Source organism: Corella eumyota, chromosome 5 (genome assembly GCF_963082875.1).
Source record: "Corella eumyota chromosome 5, kaCorEumy4.1, whole genome shotgun sequence".
Lineage (NCBI taxonomy): Eukaryota > Metazoa > Chordata > Ascidiacea > Phlebobranchia > Corellidae > Corella > Corella eumyota.
Window position 1 is genome coordinate 10672939 of NC_137494.1, and position 21509 is coordinate 10694447.

The window sequence follows — 21509 nt, forward strand, 5'->3', positions numbered from 1 at the left end:
TTGCTTGCTGGTGGAATAAAAAAGTACAGAAGGTCTAGGGTTTGACTCTTATTGCTTTCATATTTTATCATTCTGGGGTAAGGTACTAAAGTTACATATTTAAGCTAAATCAAAAAAACATTTGGCAGGTTACTATTAGAAAAAAGCCGTAATATATGTAAAAAAATGAGTTTGATACGTTTAACAGGGTCCTACCTACTAAACAGAACCACATAGAACCGTACAGGACCACACAAAAACGACTATTCACCACATAAAACTACAACGGATGCATTAACTGTTTTTACTGTTAATTGATTAACACCAAATATTGACAATAAAACACTTTTATTAAATCGTGCCCTAACCTTCTTCTAAAAAATGCCGTGGTTGCCCTAAAACAAAAAAACAGCCTACTTAATTTCCACATTTTTTTTTATATATCTTTATCCTTGATGTAGGTAAGTCGAATGCGCAACTTAAGCATGGAGTAACATCAGTTGCTCTGACCCAGTCTAGAGTTGCCTGTGGCAGTTTGGGATAATATATAGATTATATTTGCCTAATAATTATGCTGCTGATTAAGTGCTGACTCAGCCGGAGTTCATACCATTTATAATGCCTTACTCAAGAACGCTACAGCTTTAAGGCAGTAGGAATTAAACCCACGACCTCATGTGTGGTGTAGCAAGTCTTCTTACCACTACCAGACTACACCACGATGCCAGTTCTCTTGTGTGGTAAACGTATTGTTCTGTGCGGTCCTGTGTAGAAATTAGTAGAACTGCCTTTAACATTTTGTCAAAAAAAAACTAATTAAGTAAAATTTGAATATCATCAAGATGTTTTTTTGTTTGTTGATCTAACTCTTTAAAAGTTTTTGTCAAGTTTTTAACATTTCGTTATCAATTTATTATATCTAACAAGCTACAATTATATCTAAATCAGAGTTTATTCATCTAAAAAATATAAAAAAAAACGAAATCGTAATACATATGTCTTAAAATATATGACATTTAAATAACAGTTCACCTTCGAAAGTCTAAATCTAAAAAAATGTTAATTTTCAACGGTTTATTGACTTCGTTCCAATTCACCGATTTCCATTTTTTCTTTTTATAGCAAAGGTTAAGTAATGGTTGTAACGAGATGTCCAATTTACGTTAGCCCGTCAATTTTCGCGCCAAAATTGTAAACAAATCGTCTCAACTGTCTTCTGACTGTTCTAGTAAATAATTTTTTATAGGGTGGTTCCTACTAATTACTACACCTGTGTGGTTCAGTGTGGCCCTGTGTGGTAATTAATAGGACCGGGTAAATGTATTGTTTTTTTATCGCCTGTTTGGTAACTTTATTTTGTATATATCTTTATTCTCGATGTGAGAAAGTCGAATGCGCAACTCAAACATAGAGTAACTCAGTTACTCCGACCCAGTCTCGAGTTGCCTGTGGCAGTTTGGGATATTATAGATTATAATTGCCCAATAATTATACTGCTGATTAAGTGCTGGCTCAGCAGGAGTTCATACAGTTTATAGCGCCTTACTCAAGGGCGCTACAGCATGAGATCAGTGGGGATTATACCAACGACCTCATAGTCATTGTGGTGTAGCAAGTGTTCTTACCACTACGCCACCTGCCAGTGCTACTAATAGATCTGTGTCGGACTTTTAAGACAAAATAGACATCATTTTTTTCCTTTTTCAGTTTTATAAATAATTTTAACGTAAAAATGAGTCTGTGGATTGATAAATATCGTCCTAAAAGTTTAGCAAAACTTGATTATCACTTGGAGCAAGCTGAGGATCTTAAAAAGTTGATCAAAAATGGGGATTTTCCTCATTTGTTAATCTATGGACCTTCCGGAGCTGGAAAAAAAACAAGGATCATGTGTTTATTAAAAGAAATGTATGGCGCTGGGGTTGAAAAATTGCGCATCGAGAAACACAATTTTACAACCCCATCAAAAAAGAAAATCGAAATTGCGACACTCGCAAGTAATTATCACATTGAAGTCACACCAAGCGATGCTGGATTTCACGACCGAGTTGTTATTCAGGAATTAATTAAAACAGTCGCGCAATCCCATCAGTTAGAAGCCTCAACGCAGCGTCATTTCAAGGTGGTGCTTATCACAGAGGTCGATCGCTTGTCTAAGGATGCCCAGCACGCTTTGCGGCGCACGATGGAAAAATATATGGCAACTTGTCGGATAATTCTTTATTGTAATTCAACGAGTAAAGTGATTCCAGCTATTCGAAGTAGATGTCTAGCTGTGCGTGTAGCTGCACCAACCCATGATGACATCATAAAAATATTAAATTTTGTTTGCAAAAAAGAAGGTCTTACTCTTCCTTCAGAGCTTGCAATGAAGATAAGCATTGCATCTGGACGAAATCTTCGCAGAGCGCTATTGATGTGCGAAACATGTCGAGTGCAACAATATCCATTTACAGCGAACCAAAATGTGATGCAACCTGATTGGGAGTTATATCTTCGTGAAACCGCCAATGTGATCGTCTCGGAACAGAGTCCGAAACGCTTGCTCGAAGTCCGACAGCGAATCTACGAGCTCACAACCAAGTGTATACCCCCTGATGTGATAATAAAAGGATTGTATGGTGAGCTGGTACAAAATTGTGATGGAACATTGAAAACTGAGGTAACGCAACTGGCTGCATTTTACGAACATCGAATTAACCTCGGACAGAAGCCAATCTACCACTTGGAGGCATTTATTGCAAAGTTTATGAGTATTTATAAACAGTTCCTAGAAGAAGGATTGGATGCGATGCTGTTTTAAACTGTTTGTTTAAATACATTGATAATTGTGTAGTTTTTTACAAAAAGTTGTGCTATCTTATCTTTTTTTTGTTTATTTGGTGACTAACTTTGGTAAGCTGCAAATTTATTTAAGTTTTTGATTTAGCACTGCCAAGATTTCAAATTAATATCAATAAAGTTTAAATTTTGTATACGTTATAGGTAAAATATTTATAAAATGGGATCAACATTAGCATTTAAGATTACTGCTTCATTGATTAAACCAACAAGGGAAGCTTTAATGGATTATTGTTCTTACATTTTACTGATTATTGCCTTGGTTGGAATGGCCAGAATCTTAATAGGAATGGATGATCTAAAATATGGTTGTCGTAAAAATGGTTTTGAAAATCAAACAGATATTATTTTAAAACCAATTTTGCTGCCTATTAACGAAACAAAAAAAGAGGTTTTCACTGAAAATGTTGAATTAAAAAACTCTACTAAAACCAATTTCACAGAGGAAAAATTTTGTTTAAAGTACCGGCAAACCTACTTTCCATATTTTGTGTTGATCGAAGCAGCTATACTACTGTTAACTGGAATTTTATGGGTCAAGGTGCAATATTTTAATATCTTTAATCATCAATTACTTTTTATATATATACTTACGATTTTAAAAACATAGTAGACTTAAACCTACAATAGCCAATTTTGGACGAAAATCAAAAATTTAATATTTTTGGAACACAGATGCCGAAAATCCAATCAACAATTACAAAGTTCAGTAAACTACTTCATAAATGCCAAAATTCAAACTGGTGTAATATTTTAAACAGCCCGAAACACCCTTACTTGGCAACTAACAAAATGTTACCTGCTATTTTACAAAGTGATGAAGTAAGTCAATTTTTTTTTATATATTTATAAAAAAAATTTTTAATAAATTTTGGGATCATTTGTATATACCTTGCGGTTTTCATAAAAACTCTTGTACTATACTGGCCTAGCTAAATTTCTCTCTGGTATTTTACGGTCCAGTTTGATTCTTTCTCGTATTTAACAGGGCTTTGTAATTCTCCTCTCATACTACACAGTCCTAAGATTTTCCAAAAAAATGTTAAGTGATCCAATAAGTACAAGTGATCCAGTATGTTTACAATTGAAAAGTGTTTTTTTAAACTTTATTTAAGGCAATATTTAGAGAACTTAATTATTATTAAATCAAGAAAAAGGTCTTTTGGACATTTTGTTTATTTCTATGTTAAGGTTAATATGGAACTTAACCTTTTGCTGGAGGTCCTTTTTAACAATGAAACTAATTATAAGGACAAATCACAGGCAAGACTCTTATATGAGGAGGTCCAGGTATTTAAATAAAACATAACTAATGTTTTAAAATTTTTCCTTTAAAAAAAACAATAAATAATATAAATTACACATAAATCTGCCATCCTTCATATAATTGAGTAATGAGAACTATTTTTTTAAAGTTTTTTTTGTTATCTTTACATAGTCTTGATGTGTGTGTGTTAGTTTTGGACATATTTAAACCAGCAACAATTTTATCAGAAAGCTGCTGCTTGTTTAAGGCGTTGTAGAAGTACAAATTAGCATTGCCCTGCATGGCATGGGTCTAAATAGGATGTTTGTAATTTCTGCTACTGTGTAAAAATTTATTCTATTATTTCATTTTGGCATACACATTACTACATTTACCAGAGGCAGCATGGTGTAGTGGTCATAACACTTGCTACACTATATGAGGTAGTATGTTCGATCCCCACTGTTCTCATGCATTAGTGCCTTTGAATAAGGTGCTATGAACTTCTGCTGAGCCAGCACTTATTCAGCAGTTTAATTATAGGGCAATTATAATCTATAATATCCCGAACTGCCAAAGGCAACTCGAGACTGGGTTGGGTTGTTAAACTAAGTTTAGGTGGTGAAGTCGACCCCCTCACATCAAGAATAATTAAAAAAAATTGTTACACACAACAAACACAGCTGATTAACACTACTACATGAACGCAAATGAAATTAAACCAAGGACCCAAACAGTCAACATAAAATCACACAATAAATTGTTTTCTACTTTTATAGAAATTTTGCAGTCAGAATGAACAGACCAAAATTTTTTGTAAATCTTATGTGCGAAAATCCGTTTTTCAGTTTGTGTTTTGGGTTATGTCATTTGCAATAAACATGTATTTGTTTATTGTTCTGGAGTTTTATGTTGATTGTTTGGTGATGGTTTCAGATGGATATTGTGACCATGACGAGTTTTTAAGGTTAGTTAATAAATAGTTTTAAGAGCATTAATTTTTTTATATTTATTGATCCTTGATGTAGTTACATACAGTTACTTTTGTTACTCTGACCCAGTTTTAAGTTAATTTTTGTACTTTAAAATATTAATGATTATAATTATTTTTATTTTTCCTGATAATTATTTTCAAATTTTGTTTTTGGCTTTGCCATAAGTTGTATTGTTAATAGCCGTTTTCCCATGGGCAGTATAACAATAAACCAGTAGGGTCCCAACCTACGTCCAAGAGGGTCCCAACCTATATAATTTTGCCAAAGGTATAAATAAAGTGATACTGTAATTAATTTTATTCTTACAGAGTTATATGGTATATGTCCCAAGTTGTTATAATTGTGTACGGTATTTTCAACGCAACAACTTTAAGATGGATAAATGGAAAATTTAAAATCAATTTTTGTAAGAGGTAACAATTTTAATACAACTAAAATTTTTAAAAACAATTTAAATACTACTTTAATATTAAAGTTATTTTATGTTTTAGTGTAGTTTATGAAAGCAAGGGCAAAAACTCAAGTGTTCATCATTTTATGTAAATATGTTTTATTTTGTTTTAATGGTGTAAAAAATCCTTTGTCGCTAAAAATGTATCGACCTAAAAATTTTAATTTTTTTTTTGAATATTTAAGGGTAGGCAAGCGAAAAATTCGGAATGACATGGCTCTTCTACTTCACTTAGTGGTAACCACTAAGCATAGGGGATTACCCTACTTTACAGTATTTTTGTTTGACCAATGGAAGGAAATGTTCTCCAAGATAAGTAAGTTTAAAAATTATTTTATAAAAATATAAAACCAAATGAGGGCTTAGTTCGAAAAAAACTGAAATTTATCATTTATTTGATTTTTTAGATGTATACTCTTTTTAATTTTGTAAAATCTTAATTTCTTTAAGTCAATCATTTTTAGACAATGCGGATGGTGTTTTGGCATTCGGTCATGGTGGTTCTTCAAGTACGGACCATTTAATGATATCAAGTGGTTTATCTTTTAAACCATCTAGATACTCTGGAAGCTCTGATGACTCAACTTAAAATAGTTTTTTTTTTATATTTGTTTTAATTTATTTGTAATGACTGTCACTGTTAATTAATTATATTTATATATCGTAGCAAAAATAATGCATTTGTGGTTTTTTATGGTTATACAATTTGCAGTTAACCTTTTTGTGAATTGATTTTTAGTTAAAAAAAAATTTTATATATTGATTTTAAATAATGTTTTACCACTCAGTGGAAAATTGAAAACAAATAAAAAAATTAAATATATTAAAAAACAAAATTTAAAATCCTACCAATTAATTGGAGAAGTTATAATTAAAAATGTTGTCATTTCTTTCATATCACCCCACAGGTATTATATACATTTACACACATTAAAGAAAGATTAGTGTATGATTTATGTAAATTCAATTTAAAGACGTTTAACATAAAAAAAACTACTGTTTGTGGTGCATTGGTATATTTCAAGTGGAAAATATTTGTAGCTAGTTGTGATGAGTCTTAAAGTGTTATATCAGAAAGTTTTGTAAGTGATATATATATAGCATGTTAGTATGGTTAACAATGAATCATAAAATGTCTTTAGAACCTTTAAAAAAGTCTGTGGTACTTACAACTTAATTTTCAAAAATACTAGATAATGATTAACTTAAAAAACAGGTTACCATATTGACTAGCATAGTGAATGTATACACGCTGGTACTTTCTATCACAAACAGGGCTTCCTTCTTCTTTTTTTAATTAATTTTTTTTTAAAGTTGTATATATAACTTAAAAGTAGGTAAAACTATTTAAAGTTGAAACCATTTTGGTGTTCAAGGACACCAACTTTATCAATTTTTGAATAAAAAAATATTGCCAATATATGACTAGTAAAATAATGGACTTTTTTTCTAGTTTGTATATACCTTGAAAATTCCCACAAAATTTTCCTATATAATGGTTATATCATTTATTTCTGCATAAAACATAAAGTACCGTAAAAATAAAACAAAAATAGGTCATTATAGGCTTCAAACACAATGCTTTTTACATGTTACACGCATAAATCGAAAATAAAAAGCTTTCTTGTTTTTTTTTTTAAATTATAATAAAAGCAGCACAATAAGAATGGAAGTATTTGGAATAGGGTTGCATGTGGAATGGTTGTAGTGTAGCCATTAGGAAGGTTGCGAGGAATTTGGTTCTTCCCGATTTTTTATGATTTCTTTTAAAGCAAGTAAAACTTCAGGGTTCAATTCCCCCTTAATATAAAATTAAAGGGGTTATTCTTAATTCAAAATACTAAAAAAAAAACAATATAATTACCTACCTTAGCAGCTTTAAGCAAATGGTTTCTGTAAACTGCTATTGTATCTTTGTATTTTTTCTCTGATTCCTTTTTTGGTAAAAAAAATTATTTCATTATTAATTAAAAAAATAAAATAAATTGTTAACTTAATTACAAAAGTCTTATATTTTTAAGGCCTGAAGGTCTAGTGTTACTCAGGCTATAGTTTTTTGACCTTTTCAGTTTGAAGTAAACAGAAGTTCATATTTACTAGAATCTGCTACAGCATAAAATTGCAACACCAGTACCATCAATTAAATAATGCTTCATGAATAAAAATAACAGATCACGTATGTTGTCCGGTTCTAGACAAAACATAATTACACTGCGGCTCTCTTAAATTCTCTCGTCTGGATTATGGTGTGAGAGAATAATCACCTACGGATTACGGATTCTCTCCTATGGTTAACGACATGTTGTTTTGTCTAGAGCCGGACAACAAACATGACCTAAAATAACTAAACTCAACATAATCAAATTTGTCACTGCAAAGTTGACTTTTTTAAATTTTGAGTAATTTTAACAACTTTAAAAATTAAGAAAATACACAACAACGTGTAACATACAAAAATTTGCAAAACGTGCATTTTTGGCATAAAATTGATGGTAATATCCGCGATCTAAAAAATCTCTCGATAATAAAAGCTTAAAATGTCGCCAAAAAACGGCATCTTCTGCGTGCCACGTTTTAGATTGCCTAAAACCGGCATTATTGCGAAACAAATTACTATTGTTTGGTGCTTTATACTATGCAATAAATGTTGTGCTACCGTTGGTTAAATACTAACGTGGTCTGCTATCTTTGCGAGTATAAAATTTAAGACTATTAAAAGTCGAGTTCAACCTAATATGAGCACTTTAAAACGGTATTTTTTGGTGAAGATTTTACCATTTTTTGGCACCCTAAATTTATTTAAATTTTTTTTCGGATCGACGCCCATGGTAACATAAATACTGCAAGTTAACAACAAACTTACCTGTATATGATTACACAAATGTTCAAGTTGGGATTTAATTGAATCCACTTTTCCCTTATCCAACTCTGACGATCCTTGAATTTTCGATAAAACCAGCTTGGCTGTTAAGTCCTTCCGACTTTTGCGCAAAATTGCAGTCTAAATTTTAAACATTTCTAAAGATTTGTTTGACCTTTTAAGGAAAAGATTTTTTTGACAATTTTGGTGACAAAAGTATTTAAAAAAATAGAGACGGAATTTAGTATTTTTTGTATTTAAATAAAAAAATTTTTTTAAAGAAAAAAATTGTTACTTCGTCTTGGAGTTTGTTGACTCGTTGTTTTACTTCGGTGAGTTCCTGTCGCGCTCTGTTGCTCTCAACCTCCAACTCTTTCAATTTTATCACATCATGCTCCATCGACTTCTCGAGGGCAGAGATTTTAGCTTCACGTTGGTTGCGCTGGACTCTTAACTCACTAATTGTCTAAAAAATTTTAAAATAAGTTTAAAATTTTTTGACAATAACGTTCCAAGTAATTTTTTTTATCAATTTTAAATAAATATATACAAATTTGTTTTAAAAAATAAAAGTGAAATTCCTCTACAAAAATGTAATTTTTTAAGACCAAATAAAAACTAAATTATATAAAAATACAGGTGTAGTGGAAAGGACACTTGGCTTTACTCCATAGGGTCCTAAGTTTGATCCCAATTACTACCATACCATTGAGTAAGATGCAATAAACATTATCAAGTATTGCCAACCCAAAACGAATCAGCAGTTTAATCGTCAGTAATATATAATTTTTAATACCCCAAACTGCTGAAGTCAACTCGAGACTGGGACGGGTAACAAATGTCCTGTTTCACTTTCAAGAAAAACTTTAGATTTTAAAGTACGAGAAAAAATTAAATGAGAACCATAGAGTACGAGAGAAAAAATTAAGTAGGACTGTAAGGTTCGAAAGAGATTTGACGAGGGCTGTAAGAGAGAGAAGAGAAAGAATAAGGCAGTATTGTGAAGTACAAGAGGGAACTAGATAAGACTGCAAAAATCCTTGAGATTTTTAAGAACTGTAAAGTACAAGTAATCCAATGTTTCTCTATGTTTAAAACTAAAAATCGACATTTAAATAAATCTGAGAAAAATAATATTAATATTAAGAGATTTTATTAAACCATGACATCCCAAAACCTTTTCATGGTCGACTGCTTCTTTTTTCGCTGTCATTTTTTCACAGGTAAGTGTTTCTAATTCATTTTTGTGTTTTTCAACAAGAGTTTTAACATTTTTTTTGCTCTCGAGAAGCAAATTTTTACATTCTTCAGAAACTTCTTTTTGGTAGTTCAGTTCCTGCTGTAGTTCTCTAAAAAAAAGAATATTAAATCTGTTTTTTTTTTATAAATAAACTACATTTTTTTACAATTTACTGCTGTAGTGTATAAAGAAAAATTAATCATTATGTTTAATTTAGAAAAAAAAGGCTTTTAAATTACAGATAAAATTAAGTAAAAAGAAAATATATCCATAAAAAATAAGGCAAACATTAGAATAAAGAAAATGAAAAATAACAAAAATTAAATAAAAAAAGTTTATTAAATATATCAAAGTCTGTTATATATTTTCCCTAAAATAATAAAAAATATGATTAAAAAATACAAAAAAAATTAAAACTTTGAAAGAGAGGAAAATTCAACTAACTCAATAATTGTTACATCACCAGCCTTTCCAGCTAGTTGGTTCTGCAACATTTTCACATTTTCCTCTAATGATTTAATTGTTGAAGACTGTGTTTTTTGAATTACTTCATTTCCCTTTATAGTTTCCTAAAAAAAGGAACAAAAATTTATTTCTAATATCATTTAAATTGATAATTTTAAGAAAGAGTTTTTTTTGTTTCTTAGGGCAGTAATAAAAGTAACTAAAAAGATATACAATAAATAATACATTATTGAGGCAAGTAAAAAAAGGGTTTAAAATCAATTTCATGATTTAAAACATGCCAATATGTTATTAACTAAACAAAAATTATAAGTATGTTATGGCATGGTCACCAAACCTAGAACTGCGACATCATCAAAAACCATTTATGAACAAAAACATCATTTTACCTATAAAAAGCCCCTCTTAGCCTAACACTTTTTTTAAAAATACCTTTTCATTTTTTTTTCTTATTAAAAGAAAAACACACCTTTGGGTTAAATAATGTTGTAAATGTTCAGTGGTTATTTTTTTAATTCATTAAAACAAAGTAAATGTTTAAAAAAACAATAATCGATGTTCTTTAATTTCTTCAAAAAAATAAATTTTAACCCTTAAAGTTAATTTGTAGTATTATACAGTGAAGATAAAAGTAATTAAACATTTACATCGATGGGGTAGTAATTATAAAAAATAGGATGTCAGCATTGTAATTAAATTTTCTTTAATGAGTGGGGGGTTTAATTACAACCAACATTTTCAACTTACTTTAAAGTCATATATTAGCGATAATTTTTTACTCAAAAATTACTAAAGTTGGTATCACTTAAGACAAAAATGGTTTAAACTATAAATAATTTCAAATACTTTTTAAGTTATACAACTTAAAAATTAAAATTAATTAAAAAAAAGAAAAACAAAACCCTGTTTGTGATAATGTAGAAAGTACTGGCTTGTATACATTTAGCATGCTACTTAGTACTTTCTATGTCACACAAAAAAATATAGTAACCATGTTATGTTAATCATTTTCCAGTATTTTTGAAAATTAAATAGTAAGTACCACATACATTTTTTAAAGGTTCTAAAGCCATTTTGTGATTCTTGTTAACCATACTAATGTTCTATATACATCATTTACAAAATTGCAAAACTCTCTAATACACCACTTTCAGATCACATTAAAATTAAAAAAAAAATTTTAAATCATTTTTTAAATGGAATTCCATAGGAGTATATTAATAAGTTACATTTAAAAACTAAGTTAAACCTATAAAGTTTACATAATAATATCACATTTCCTAATAAGGTACTATGTATTTCTTGGATGATGTCATTTGTTTCTGCTATGTAAATTTAATTTTATTTAAAACCTATGTTATTACCTTGTATGTACAAATAATACAATCCCTATATAATAAAGCTTAGATGACGATACAAAAGTTTGTCCAAATTAAAAGCCTTTAAAATTGGACAAATTAAATTATATGCAACTAATAACAAAATAATTAAAAAATCTTTCAAAAACAACTTAAAATAATTTTTAAATTCTTGTTTGATTTAACAATAAAACGAAAAAAGTAATATTTTGATTTTAATATGCATAAAACATAAACAAATTTATAAAGAACCACCTTAACAATATGCCATTTATGTCTTTATTGTAAGTGTTTGCAGTTAAAAGTAAAGTGGTTTAAACTATGTATGTGATAAATTATTTTAAATTTATTTTTAGTTTGTCAAAGCATTTTTATCATTAAAACTTGTTTGAAAAATAATTTTAAAAAATACCTTATTACTAAATACCTACAATTTTCAATAGGCCAATCTATTTCACTAAACCTTAAAGCATTTTTTTTAATGTTAAAATACCTTTAAATCTTCAATCAAATTATTTAGTTTTTCATTTTCATTTATTTGTTTTTTAAGTTCGGCATCAGAATCTAATAATTTTGATTTTACTTCCTCTAGAGATGTGGCTTGTTGTATTGTAGTTTTCTAAAGTTAAAAAAGTAAAAATATTTGATTCTTGTTAAGCCTAAATTTCTATATCAAGCATTTTTTGAATCATGTCAAGTTTTTCTAAAAATTTTTGAATTTTACGATTTTCTAAAAATTTTTGAAATAAAAAAAATAATAATTTAAATAATAAGCGACTATTACCAGCTTCTTAATGGTTATTAAGTCAGAGTTGGGGTAGGATTTAAGTATATATATTTCAAAAAATTACAAATGTAATCAAAAAATTGGTTATAAAAGTAATTAGTAAAATTTTAACCAATTAGTTAAATGCGAAAAAAGTTTTGTTATAAACTTTTTCAAAATACCCTAATTTGGCTTCAACAATACAATTTTAATTGTTAAAACAAAGTATAACCTTCTTAAATCAATAAAAATTAGTTATCTACAAACAAAACTTTAAAAAAAGTATTTTTATCTAAAAAATAAAAATTTGTGATAAAAATTTTACTTGTAATTTTTCGATTTCAACTTTTCGCTCTTGTCCAGATTCTTTTTCTTTCTTTCTCAACTGAGTTGAAGAATTTGATTTTTTAAACAACGAAAAAGGCATTTTTACAACATTTAAAACAAAACTTTACAAAAACTAACACAAAAAAATCACATTATTAATCTTAAACTTAATACACGAAATCTTAATTGTTTAAAAACAATGGGCTGTGTTAACAACAATCAACTAACCTGACTAACTTGTTTAATTTCTTGTTTTAATGCTTCTAGATTGGTTTGAAAATCTATCAAAAAAAGAATTAGAATTAAAACCACGAAAAATGCCTCAAGCCAAATTGTCAAAAACATAATTGTCTTAAATACCTTTATTATATTCCAATCCAAACTCAGTGAGCACTTGATTTAGGCTTTGATATTGTTGGTCGTTTTTTTCCTGCTCCTTTTGGTAATTGTCGCAAATTTGTTCGTTCTAAATTTAAAAAAAAATATTATCTAAAAAAAAAATAAGGAAAATAGCTTTAAAGGCTTTCAGTATATAACATAGATAAAAATATTATTTTGAAATTATGAAATAACTATAACTCGAAAATTTTACCTAATAGATATCAAATACTTGAAATGACAAAGTTTTTTAAACAATAAAAAAGCAAAATACCAGAATATTTTAAACTATATACTACACATTTTATATCTTTTTAAATCTAATTAAAGTCCACTGGCGTCGTATTTTAGACGCGGCATAAAATACTACACCAAAATGTTGCGAGTTCAACCTGCACCAATGCCACATTATTCACCTTAAACCTGGCATTTACAGATAGCTTAAACACATCACATTAGCACACCCTTTTCCAATAAAAAATACAAAAATATATTTGCATCAAGATTATACGAAAAAAAACAATATAAAATAATATGTTATTAATTGTTATATTTGACCGGCAGCATGGTGTAGGGGTCAGAACACTTCCTACACTACATGAGGTCCTACGTTTGATCCTCAGTGATCTTATGCTGTAGCGCCCTTGAGTAAGGTGCTATAAACGGTATGAACTCCTGCTGAGCTAATACTTAATCAGCAGTATGATTATCAGGCAATTATAATCTATAATATTCCAAACTGCCAAAGGCAACTTGAGACTGGGTTGGGGTAACTGATGGTACTATATGTTTAGGTCACGCATTCGACCTTCCCACATCGAGGATCAAGATATATACATAAAAATGCCTTTAAAAAAATAACTTTTTTAGTTTCTTACATGAGCCTTTGTTGTTTCAAGTTGTAAAATATTTCTGTTTATTTCAAATTCATTTTCTTTTAGTTTTTTCTCCAATTTCTTCACTTTATCCTCACTATCATGCAGTTTGTTGTTACTTATTTGCAAATTGGCAACCCTGTTTTGTAGGTTGTCGTTAGCAACCTCAAGGTTTTGTTTTTCACTTGACAGAAATTTTTTTTCTTGTTCCAATTTCTAAAAAAAAATTTTTTGTAAATAAAAAAAATAATTAGTAGAAAATTAATTTGATATAATAAGCCAACTTAGAATAAAAACCATTTGAACAAATGGATATAGTTCCAAAATTTTAAAAACAAATTTTTATTAAAATTTTGGTCAACATTTTATTTATGGACCACAAGCTAATTCATAGAAATCCTTCCAAAAAAAGGTTGTTTGGCGTGCAGGAATATTCCTTTGAACTAATATAAGCAAATTAATAATATATATACTATTTAATAGGGATGTGTCAAATCGTAAAAAGCTTGGCTCATATGAGCATCTCAATTTTATAAAAGCTCGACCAGGCAATACAAGCTTAATAACGAAAATAAATATCTAAGTGATCTTTTGGTACACAACGCAAAACGTATGCCTGGAAAAAATGTAAAAAAAAAGTTTTTTTTAATTAAATGTTATACCGCTTTAATCTTACTATAGATGAATAGTTTAAGATTATTTTGCTTTATTTAAAAATCAAAAATCGTTAGAATGTGCAGTGAAAAGTCAAAAAAAATTTACCGGTTTTGAGAATATTGAAATAGGCTAAACTTGGGTTATTAGTGCACTTTGTATTAAAATAAAAGTCAATTTAAACAGTTAAATGCTTACTTATTAAAAGAATTATGCAATTTTTTACTTAGGCTTGTACGAGTACAGGCCCGAGCCATCTGCCTGTCACATTCCTCCTATTTAATAATATACTATATACCTATTAAACTTTTAACTAGGGATGGGCTAATCGAATCCGAGTTCGAGTACTCGGCCTGAGTATTAAAAATATTTTAATATTTGCGCTCGTCGAGCATTTTTTAGTACTCGGACACCATGTAATAATTTGTCATTTAAGATCGTATACGATTTATTAAACATAAAAAACACAAGGTTTGCCTTTTTCTAATAATTTATAATCTATTCTCAATTATATCAAGTTATTTAAGCAACAATTGCGCAACAAATACACTTTTTACTACACTTTTTTTACTAAATTTTACGCATAATAAATTTGAGACTTATACATTTTCGTTTGGACTTAAAATGATATTGCTATCAGCGGTTGGTAGTTTTGCCAACGTTAAACACTTTTTAATCTATAAATACTTGTTTTTTGGCAAATTTTGCAATTTTAATATTATGCGGAAAAGATTCTCGTGAACAGTTATATACGTTAAAATGATGTCATAACCGAGTACTCTGACTCGGTTGAGTATCGCGACAAAATACTCGGGCTCGTCGAATCCAAGTAATTTGAATTTCAGCCCATCCCTACTTTTAACATAAAATATTTTTAAAAACCTTAACATTGGCTTCGGATTTGGAAAAACAAGTTTTATAATATTCCAAATCCCGTGAAATATTTCTTATTCCTTCAACTTGTGCCCTCAAGTGGACGATTTCGTTGTCCTTTTCTGCTCTCAAGTGGCTGATTTCTGCCTCTTTTTGTGACAATTCCATTGATAAATTATTTTTTGGTGTTGATTCAAGCTTAAAAAATTATTTTTAAAATTTAAAACAAATTTTATTAAATTCTGATTTTAAATTAAAAAAAACAAAATCAAAAATTTTAATAAAGTTGTTTTGATTTTTTTATTGCTTACCTTATGCTGCACATCATGGTTATAACTCTTGTTTACAGGCTCTACGGAGACATCAAGTGATGATAGTGAAGCAAGAGTTGATTTGGAGTCGTACATACTAATGTCACGATCGTATAAGTTTGTTGTTTTTGAGTCATTGTACATCGATAAAACGGTGTTGTTTGGTTGTTGGTTCGGGGACGAAACAATTTCTGTAAGAAATTTAAATAAAAAAAATTAAAGTTTAAACTCTTTGGATCTTTAGTTAAAAAACTTGCGACAATACAATTACCACTGATAGGTCATTAGTCAAAAAATGTCAATGTCAGTAAAATGTAGTTTTGAACAATACATTTAATAAAAAAAAAATAACTATTAATTATCAAAAAAAAATTTTAAATGTGTTTTATTGATAATTGCTAATACATAAAAAAACAACAAATTTAAAAAAAATTATAAGTTCCCAAGTTATAAATAAAAACTAAGTTTTTATTAGAAAATTAAAAAATCAAATTAGGTTTTTATAAATGAATTCAATATTTTTACTTATATTTGAAGTTTTTTGTTGAATTTCTTCTGCGACTTTTTCTTCAACAGGCGAAAAAAAAACCTAACATAAAAATTATTAAATAAAATCCAAAGTAAACTAAAAACAACTTAAATATATCTTAAAAATCTTGTCAAGTTTTAAAGTCTGTTAGTTTTTTTTTTCTTACTCTAAATTTTTTTTTTAATTAAATATTTACATTTTCGGTAGATTTTCTTATTTCTGAATCTGTTATAGTCCTAGTGCTAGTTGTTGAACTTAATCTTAATCCTAAAAAAATTCAAAAATATTATAAAAATATTAATTTAATTAAAAAATTAAAATTTTTTTTAAGTTTCATATTTTAAAAATACTGATTTATTACGAACTAAGAATTTAAAAATTTGATTAAAAAAATTTTTTTTCTCACCTTTGTCACTTTTTTTAGCAGCTTCAGTTAATTGAATAATATGTAGAGCGTCAACAACACTTCGTCGTGACCGACTGCGTGCCATGTCCAATGCCGACCGTCCGTCTGTCAGCTTGTAATTGTAGTCAGCTCCATTGTCACAAAGCAATCGAACCTAAATATTATAAAAAATGTAAATTCACAAAAATGCAAAAATATATTCCATTTATGTTTTTTTTTACTTTATCCTCGATGTGTAAAGGTCAAATGCATGACCTAAACATAGAGTAACATCAGTTACTCAGACCCAATCTCAAGTTGCCTTTATCAGTTTGGGATATGATAGAGATTATAATTGCCAGTGACTGTGCTGCTGATTAAAAGCTGGATCATCAGGAGTTCATACCATTTATAGCGCCTTACTCAAGGGCACTACAGTATAAGGGCAGTGGGGATTAAACCCACGACCTCATGGTGGTTGAGCAAGTGTTTTTACCACTACACCCTAAAAAAACAAACGCTTTTAACTTGAAAGTACTTTTTCACCAAACTTTTTAATACTTTTTGTAACACTCTAAAATATATATTTCTCTATAGATAATTATTATTATTTTATGATCATAAATATATATTGTTTTTGTTATATCAAAGTTTTACACATCTCTTTACTTTATGGACTTCAATTTTTTTGAAGAATCGGTAACTAAAAGTGACCCAAAACTATTATGGCTTATCATAATCAAAAACTTTTAAAGTAACTTAGAATAATGAAGGCTTGTCCTGTTATCCTTTCACATCGTAAATAAAAAAATAGAAATGCCAGCAGCTTGGTGTAGTGTCAAGAATACTTGCTACACCACACATGAGGTTAAGGGTTCAATCCCCACTGATCTCATGCTGTAGCGTTCTTAAGTAAGGCGCTATTAACGGTATGAACTCCTGCTGAGCTAGCACTTAATCGGCAGCCTAATTACCGGACAATTATAATCTGTATAATATCCCAAACTGCTACAGGCAACTTAAGACTGGGCCGGAGTAACTGATGTTACTCTATGTTTAATGTGCACATTTGACTTTTCCACATCAAGAATAATACAAAAAAAAATAAATTACCACATCACAATGGCCAGCTTCGGCCGCCAAAGTCAGGGCAGAATGTTTTAACAAACTCTGGTCGTTGTGATTTACATTTATTCCCAACTCAATCAAAACTTTACAAACATCTAATCGACCCATCGCCGCGGCAACCATTAACACAGTCCTTCCTTCCTGTGACACAAAAAAAAAAATTTTTTTTTAAATTTAAAATTTGGTTTAAGAAAAATTTTTTTGTATTACATTATTACAACATTATTGTGACATTTTTAGTTTATTTAAAGTTATATTTTACTTAATTAAAAAAAAATAGTCTTTTATAAATTGTGCTACCTCCAAAATTAATTCTTAAAATTGTAATTTGATCGAGTTATATAAAATATGCAAAAAAACTATTAGGATTTTTTTTTCATAAATTTATGTATAATATTTCTAAATAAAAATATATGAAACAAGCAAAGTATAATTAAATCACCAGTATTAAAAAAAATTTAGTCGTGGAATAGAAAATCCCTTTTAGAATTTGATAATTGGTTTGCCAATTTTTAACACCAACTTACTTTTCTTAAAACAGGAGATTTATTAAAATATGATAAAATTAACATGTAGTATAATAAAATATCATCAACAGCAGCATGGTGTAGGTCCTGGGTTCGATCCCCACACCTTTCATGTTATAGTGACTTAAGTGAGGCACTATAAACGGTGTGAACTCCAATTATTGTGCAATTATATTATATAATATACAAAATTGCTAAAGGAAACTCGAGGCTGAAAACTAATGTAACTCTATGTTTAGGTCATAAAGTGAACCTTCCCACATCGAGGATAAAGATATATATAAAAAAAAAACAATTTTTGCCCGCCTTATCAACACAATGAATATCCACATTTTTCTCTGCAGCAATTAGCTTAACGCATTCAACATGACCTTCGAACGCACAAAAGTGTAGCGCAGTGCAGTTGTTACTATCTGTTGCATTCACATTTACTGTTCTCGAAGCTAATAACTTTGTAGTCGTACCTTTGTGACCATACCTTGCACTTGCATGTAAGGAGGTTGCACCTGGACAAATTTAAAGTAACGAAATTATTACCAAAATAAAATCTTCAAATTTTGAATAGCATTCAGGAAAATTAAAAAAAACTACATCTTCAAAATAATTACACCTTCATTTTCTTTAAACTAAATTGCATTATAATGCTTTCAGTGTAAAACAAAAAACCAACAAATGAAAAAAATAAATTTCTTTACAAAAAGCATAGTTAAAATCAATCAGCTTCAAACCTGTGACATCTCTTGTGCCAACATTAGCTTTATGAGCTAACAACACATTCAAGCAATCATCCAAACCCTTGGCTGCGGCATAATGAACACTGTCATGCAAAAAAAAAACATGCAAAAAAATTTAAAAAAATAAAATATATCTGGTTAGAAAAAATAAAACATGTGTACTTTACGGCCCTTCAAAAAAGACAATGAAAATAAAGAAATATAGAAACTGCAAAAAAAGGAAGAACTTCTAAATTATTTATCATGAATATATATTAATAACATATTACTAAATATATAGTAATTGTAAAGTTAGAAAATATTATAGGATTAGAAATAATTTCAAAGAATTGTGAAATAAATAAAAGAAGACAGTAAAGGTAGTAAAATGTAAGAACTGTAAAATAAAAAAAAAACAGTTTTTAAAAATTATCAAATATATAAAGAAATATTAACCTATCGCATATGAAGTAAGTATTGAGTTGAGTTGAGATTATGTTAAAGCATACATAAACAAAAAAACACGAAAGCAATACATGTTACCAGGATCGTAATAGTAATGAGTTAAATTAGGGCCCGTAAGGTACACATTAACTAAAATAAATTAAAAAATTTTTGGACCAACAAATTAACACAACATTAAATTATAACTTTATGCAATAAAAAATAAAAAACATGTTTTGAAATAAAAAAATTTTTTTTGTATATATAGTCTATATCTTTATCCTCGATGTGGGAAAGTCGAATGCGCGACTTAAACATGGAGTAACATCAGTTACCTCGACCCAGTCTCGAGTTGCCTGTGGCAGTTTGGGATATTATAGATAATAATTGCCCGATAATTACACTGCTGATTAAGTGATGACTCAGCAGGAGTTCATACTGATTATAGCGCCTTAATCAAGGGTGCTACAGCCTGAGATCAAGGAGGATTGAATCCACGACCTCATGTGTGGTGTAGCAAGTGTTCTTACCACTACACCATGCTGTCGGTTTTTGATAACAGTAAAAAAAATGATTATAAAATAAAACACCAAAATAGAGTTAAGTTTTAAATAAACACATAACAACTTACACTGAATAGCCAACACTAGGACATAGTTTGTTGACGTTTACATTTTCATGTTTACTCAACTTGGCCGCAAGTTTAGCCGGAGCATTTACGGCAACTGAATGCCAAACGCGTTGATCGTTCTTTGACCAATCATCCTTTTATAAAATGTAAGAATATTTTTATTGGATCTTATCGAACCCAAACATAGAGTACCAGTTGTTACCATGACCCAGTCTCAATCTGACTTTTACAGTTTAAATATAAATTGCTTGATAAATAACCTGCTAATTGGCTTTTGGCTTACACTGAGTTTATACCATATATATTGCCTTATTTTAAGGTGCTACAGCATGTTAGCAGTGGGAATGGAACCCATGACCTCATGTCATGGAGACAACTCTTCTAATCATTATACCATGCAACCTATTAATATTTTAGCAAAAAGACAAATTTACTAATCAGATAATATTTTAAAGAGGCCTGGTTATGCGTCAAATTGCACTAACACAGAATAAGTATAATTGAATCGAGGACGTGATAAAATCATTAGTTTTATCGCACGAGATCCTAGGTTTAATGCCCATTAAGTTTGCATTGAAATTTTCATAGGTGAGGCGCTATATAAAATAATAACTCAGGAGCTTATGTAGTATATAAATATTTACATGGTAATACATTTCTTAATAATAAAATCATATATTAAACATTACAACTTTCTATAAGGCCGTTATACAATGTTTATATAGTATTACATGTTGTGCTTTAAATAAGACATCACAATGTTATTTTACCGGCAGCGTGGTGTAGTGGTTAAAACACTTGCTACACCACACATCAAGTCATGAGTTCAATCCCCACTGCTCTCATGCTGTAGTGCCCTTAAGCAAGGCACTAAAAACGATATAAACTCCTGTTAAGCCAACACTTAATCAGCAGCATAATTACCGGGCAATTATAAGGCGACTCAAGACTGGGTCAGAGTAACTGATGTTACTCTATGTTTAGGTCCCGTATTTGACCTTCCCACATCGAGGATAAAGATATAAACAAAAAAATATCAAAATAGACATCAGCTTTTTTAATAATATACAGAAAAATTTATTAAATACAAGCACTAAATAAGAGTCCTTTTTAGGGACAACATATTTTAAATTCAATCCAGTGGTCTAAATGTACAGACGGACATTTTTTTGAAATCAAAAAAATATTGCTATAGCCTATGCATATACGACGTTCAGACGTTACCTTATTATTTCCAGTTGTAGCATTTCCCGTTGATTTTCTCAGCTTAGCTTTTATGCTTCGCATTTTGCTGCTGACGATAAATAACGTTTGAACTTCAAAATTATTTCGACATAAAATCCACTTGAAAATATTCCGAGCACCCTTACATGTACTTAGACTATGTACATAGTGCAATTGTATCTAATACGCATTTATGTTATGTTTGTCGAGTACCTAGATTAATCGATAAATATTACCAATTATATGTTAAAATACGATTTTTTTAACGCTAAAAAATTTTTCAATTTTTTTGGTTTGCAAAAATCGCCA

The 21509-nt window shown here is 29.2% G+C and overlaps 3 protein-coding genes across 6 annotated transcripts; 2 read left to right on the forward strand and 1 right to left on the reverse strand.

Annotated features, from left to right (window-relative positions):
* Window positions 1-1691: 1691 nt before the first annotated feature.
* Window positions 1692-2964, forward strand: LOC145752254 (replication factor C subunit 3-like). The gene has a single exon (XM_082568508.1). The coding sequence runs from the start codon at window positions 1712-1714 to the stop codon at window positions 2780-2782; it is 1071 nt and encodes a 356-aa protein (XP_082424634.1). The 5' UTR covers window positions 1692-1711; the 3' UTR covers window positions 2783-2964.
* Window positions 2965-2974: 10 nt separating this feature from the next.
* Window positions 2975-6289, forward strand: LOC145752253 (volume-regulated anion channel subunit LRRC8A-like). Its single transcript, XM_082568507.1, has 8 exons — window positions 2975-3361; window positions 3496-3642; window positions 4012-4110; window positions 4846-5033; window positions 5370-5474; window positions 5553-5600; window positions 5698-5828; window positions 5977-6289. Exons 1-8 carry the CDS (start codon window positions 2981-2983, stop codon window positions 6099-6101), a joined length of 1224 nt encoding a protein of 407 aa, XP_082424633.1. The 5' UTR covers window positions 2975-2980; the 3' UTR covers window positions 6102-6289.
* Window positions 6290-7001: 712 nt separating this feature from the next.
* Window positions 7002-21455, reverse strand: LOC145752251 (uncharacterized). 4 transcript variants are annotated; one of them, XM_082568503.1, is made up of 21 exons: window positions 21201-21455; window positions 19977-20110; window positions 18917-19005; window positions 18495-18694; window positions 17647-17802; window positions 16555-16708; window positions 16345-16415; window positions 16145-16208; window positions 15620-15810; window positions 15318-15506; window positions 13785-13997; window positions 12889-12994; window positions 12766-12809; window positions 12527-12586; window positions 11929-12054; window positions 10057-10181; window positions 9550-9721; window positions 8668-8838; window positions 8376-8513; window positions 7381-7446; window positions 7002-7312 (listed from the first exon to the last, which is right to left on the reverse strand). In XM_082568503.1, the coding sequence occupies exons 1-21, from the start codon at window positions 21261-21263 to the stop codon at window positions 7229-7231; spliced, it is 2616 nt and encodes an 871-aa protein (XP_082424629.1). In that variant the 5' UTR covers window positions 21264-21455; the 3' UTR covers window positions 7002-7228. The 4 variants fall into 4 exon arrangements, with proteins under 4 accessions (XP_082424629.1, XP_082424630.1, XP_082424628.1 ...); XM_082568504.1 differs by having other exon boundaries at window positions 7377-7446; window positions 12757-12809; XM_082568502.1 differs by having other exon boundaries at window positions 12757-12809; window positions 21201-21454.
* Window positions 21456-21509: the final 54 nt, after the last annotated feature.

Bases quoted from the DNA above. Each gene is read 5' to 3' on its own strand.
- LOC145752253 (XM_082568507.1), top strand. From the start codon at position 2,981: ATGGGATCAACATTAGCATTTAAGATTACTGCTTCATTGATTAAACCA. The intron at 3,362-3,495 runs GTGCAATATTTT...TTTGGAACACAG, and splicing joins CTGGAATTTTATGGGTCAAG to ATGCCGAAAATCCAATCAAC. The intron at 5,475-5,552 runs GTAACAATTTTA...TTTATGTTTTAG, and splicing joins AAAATCAATTTTTGTAAGAG to TGTAGTTTATGAAAGCAAGG.
- LOC145752254 (XM_082568508.1), top strand. From the start codon at position 1,712: ATGAGTCTGTGGATTGATAAATATCGTCCTAAAAGTTTAGCAAAACTT.
- LOC145752251 (XM_082568502.1), bottom strand. From the start codon at position 21,263: ATGCGAAGCATAAAAGCTAAGCTGAGAAAATCAACGGGAAATGCTACA. The intron at 12,055-12,526 runs GTAAAATTTTTA...TTTTAACTTTAG, and splicing joins TTGAAATCGAAAAATTACAA to AAAACTACAATACAACAAGC. The intron at 7,313-7,380 runs GTAGGTAATTAT...TTTTATATTAAG, and splicing joins ATTTGCTTAAAGCTGCTAAG to GGGGAATTGAACCCTGAAGT.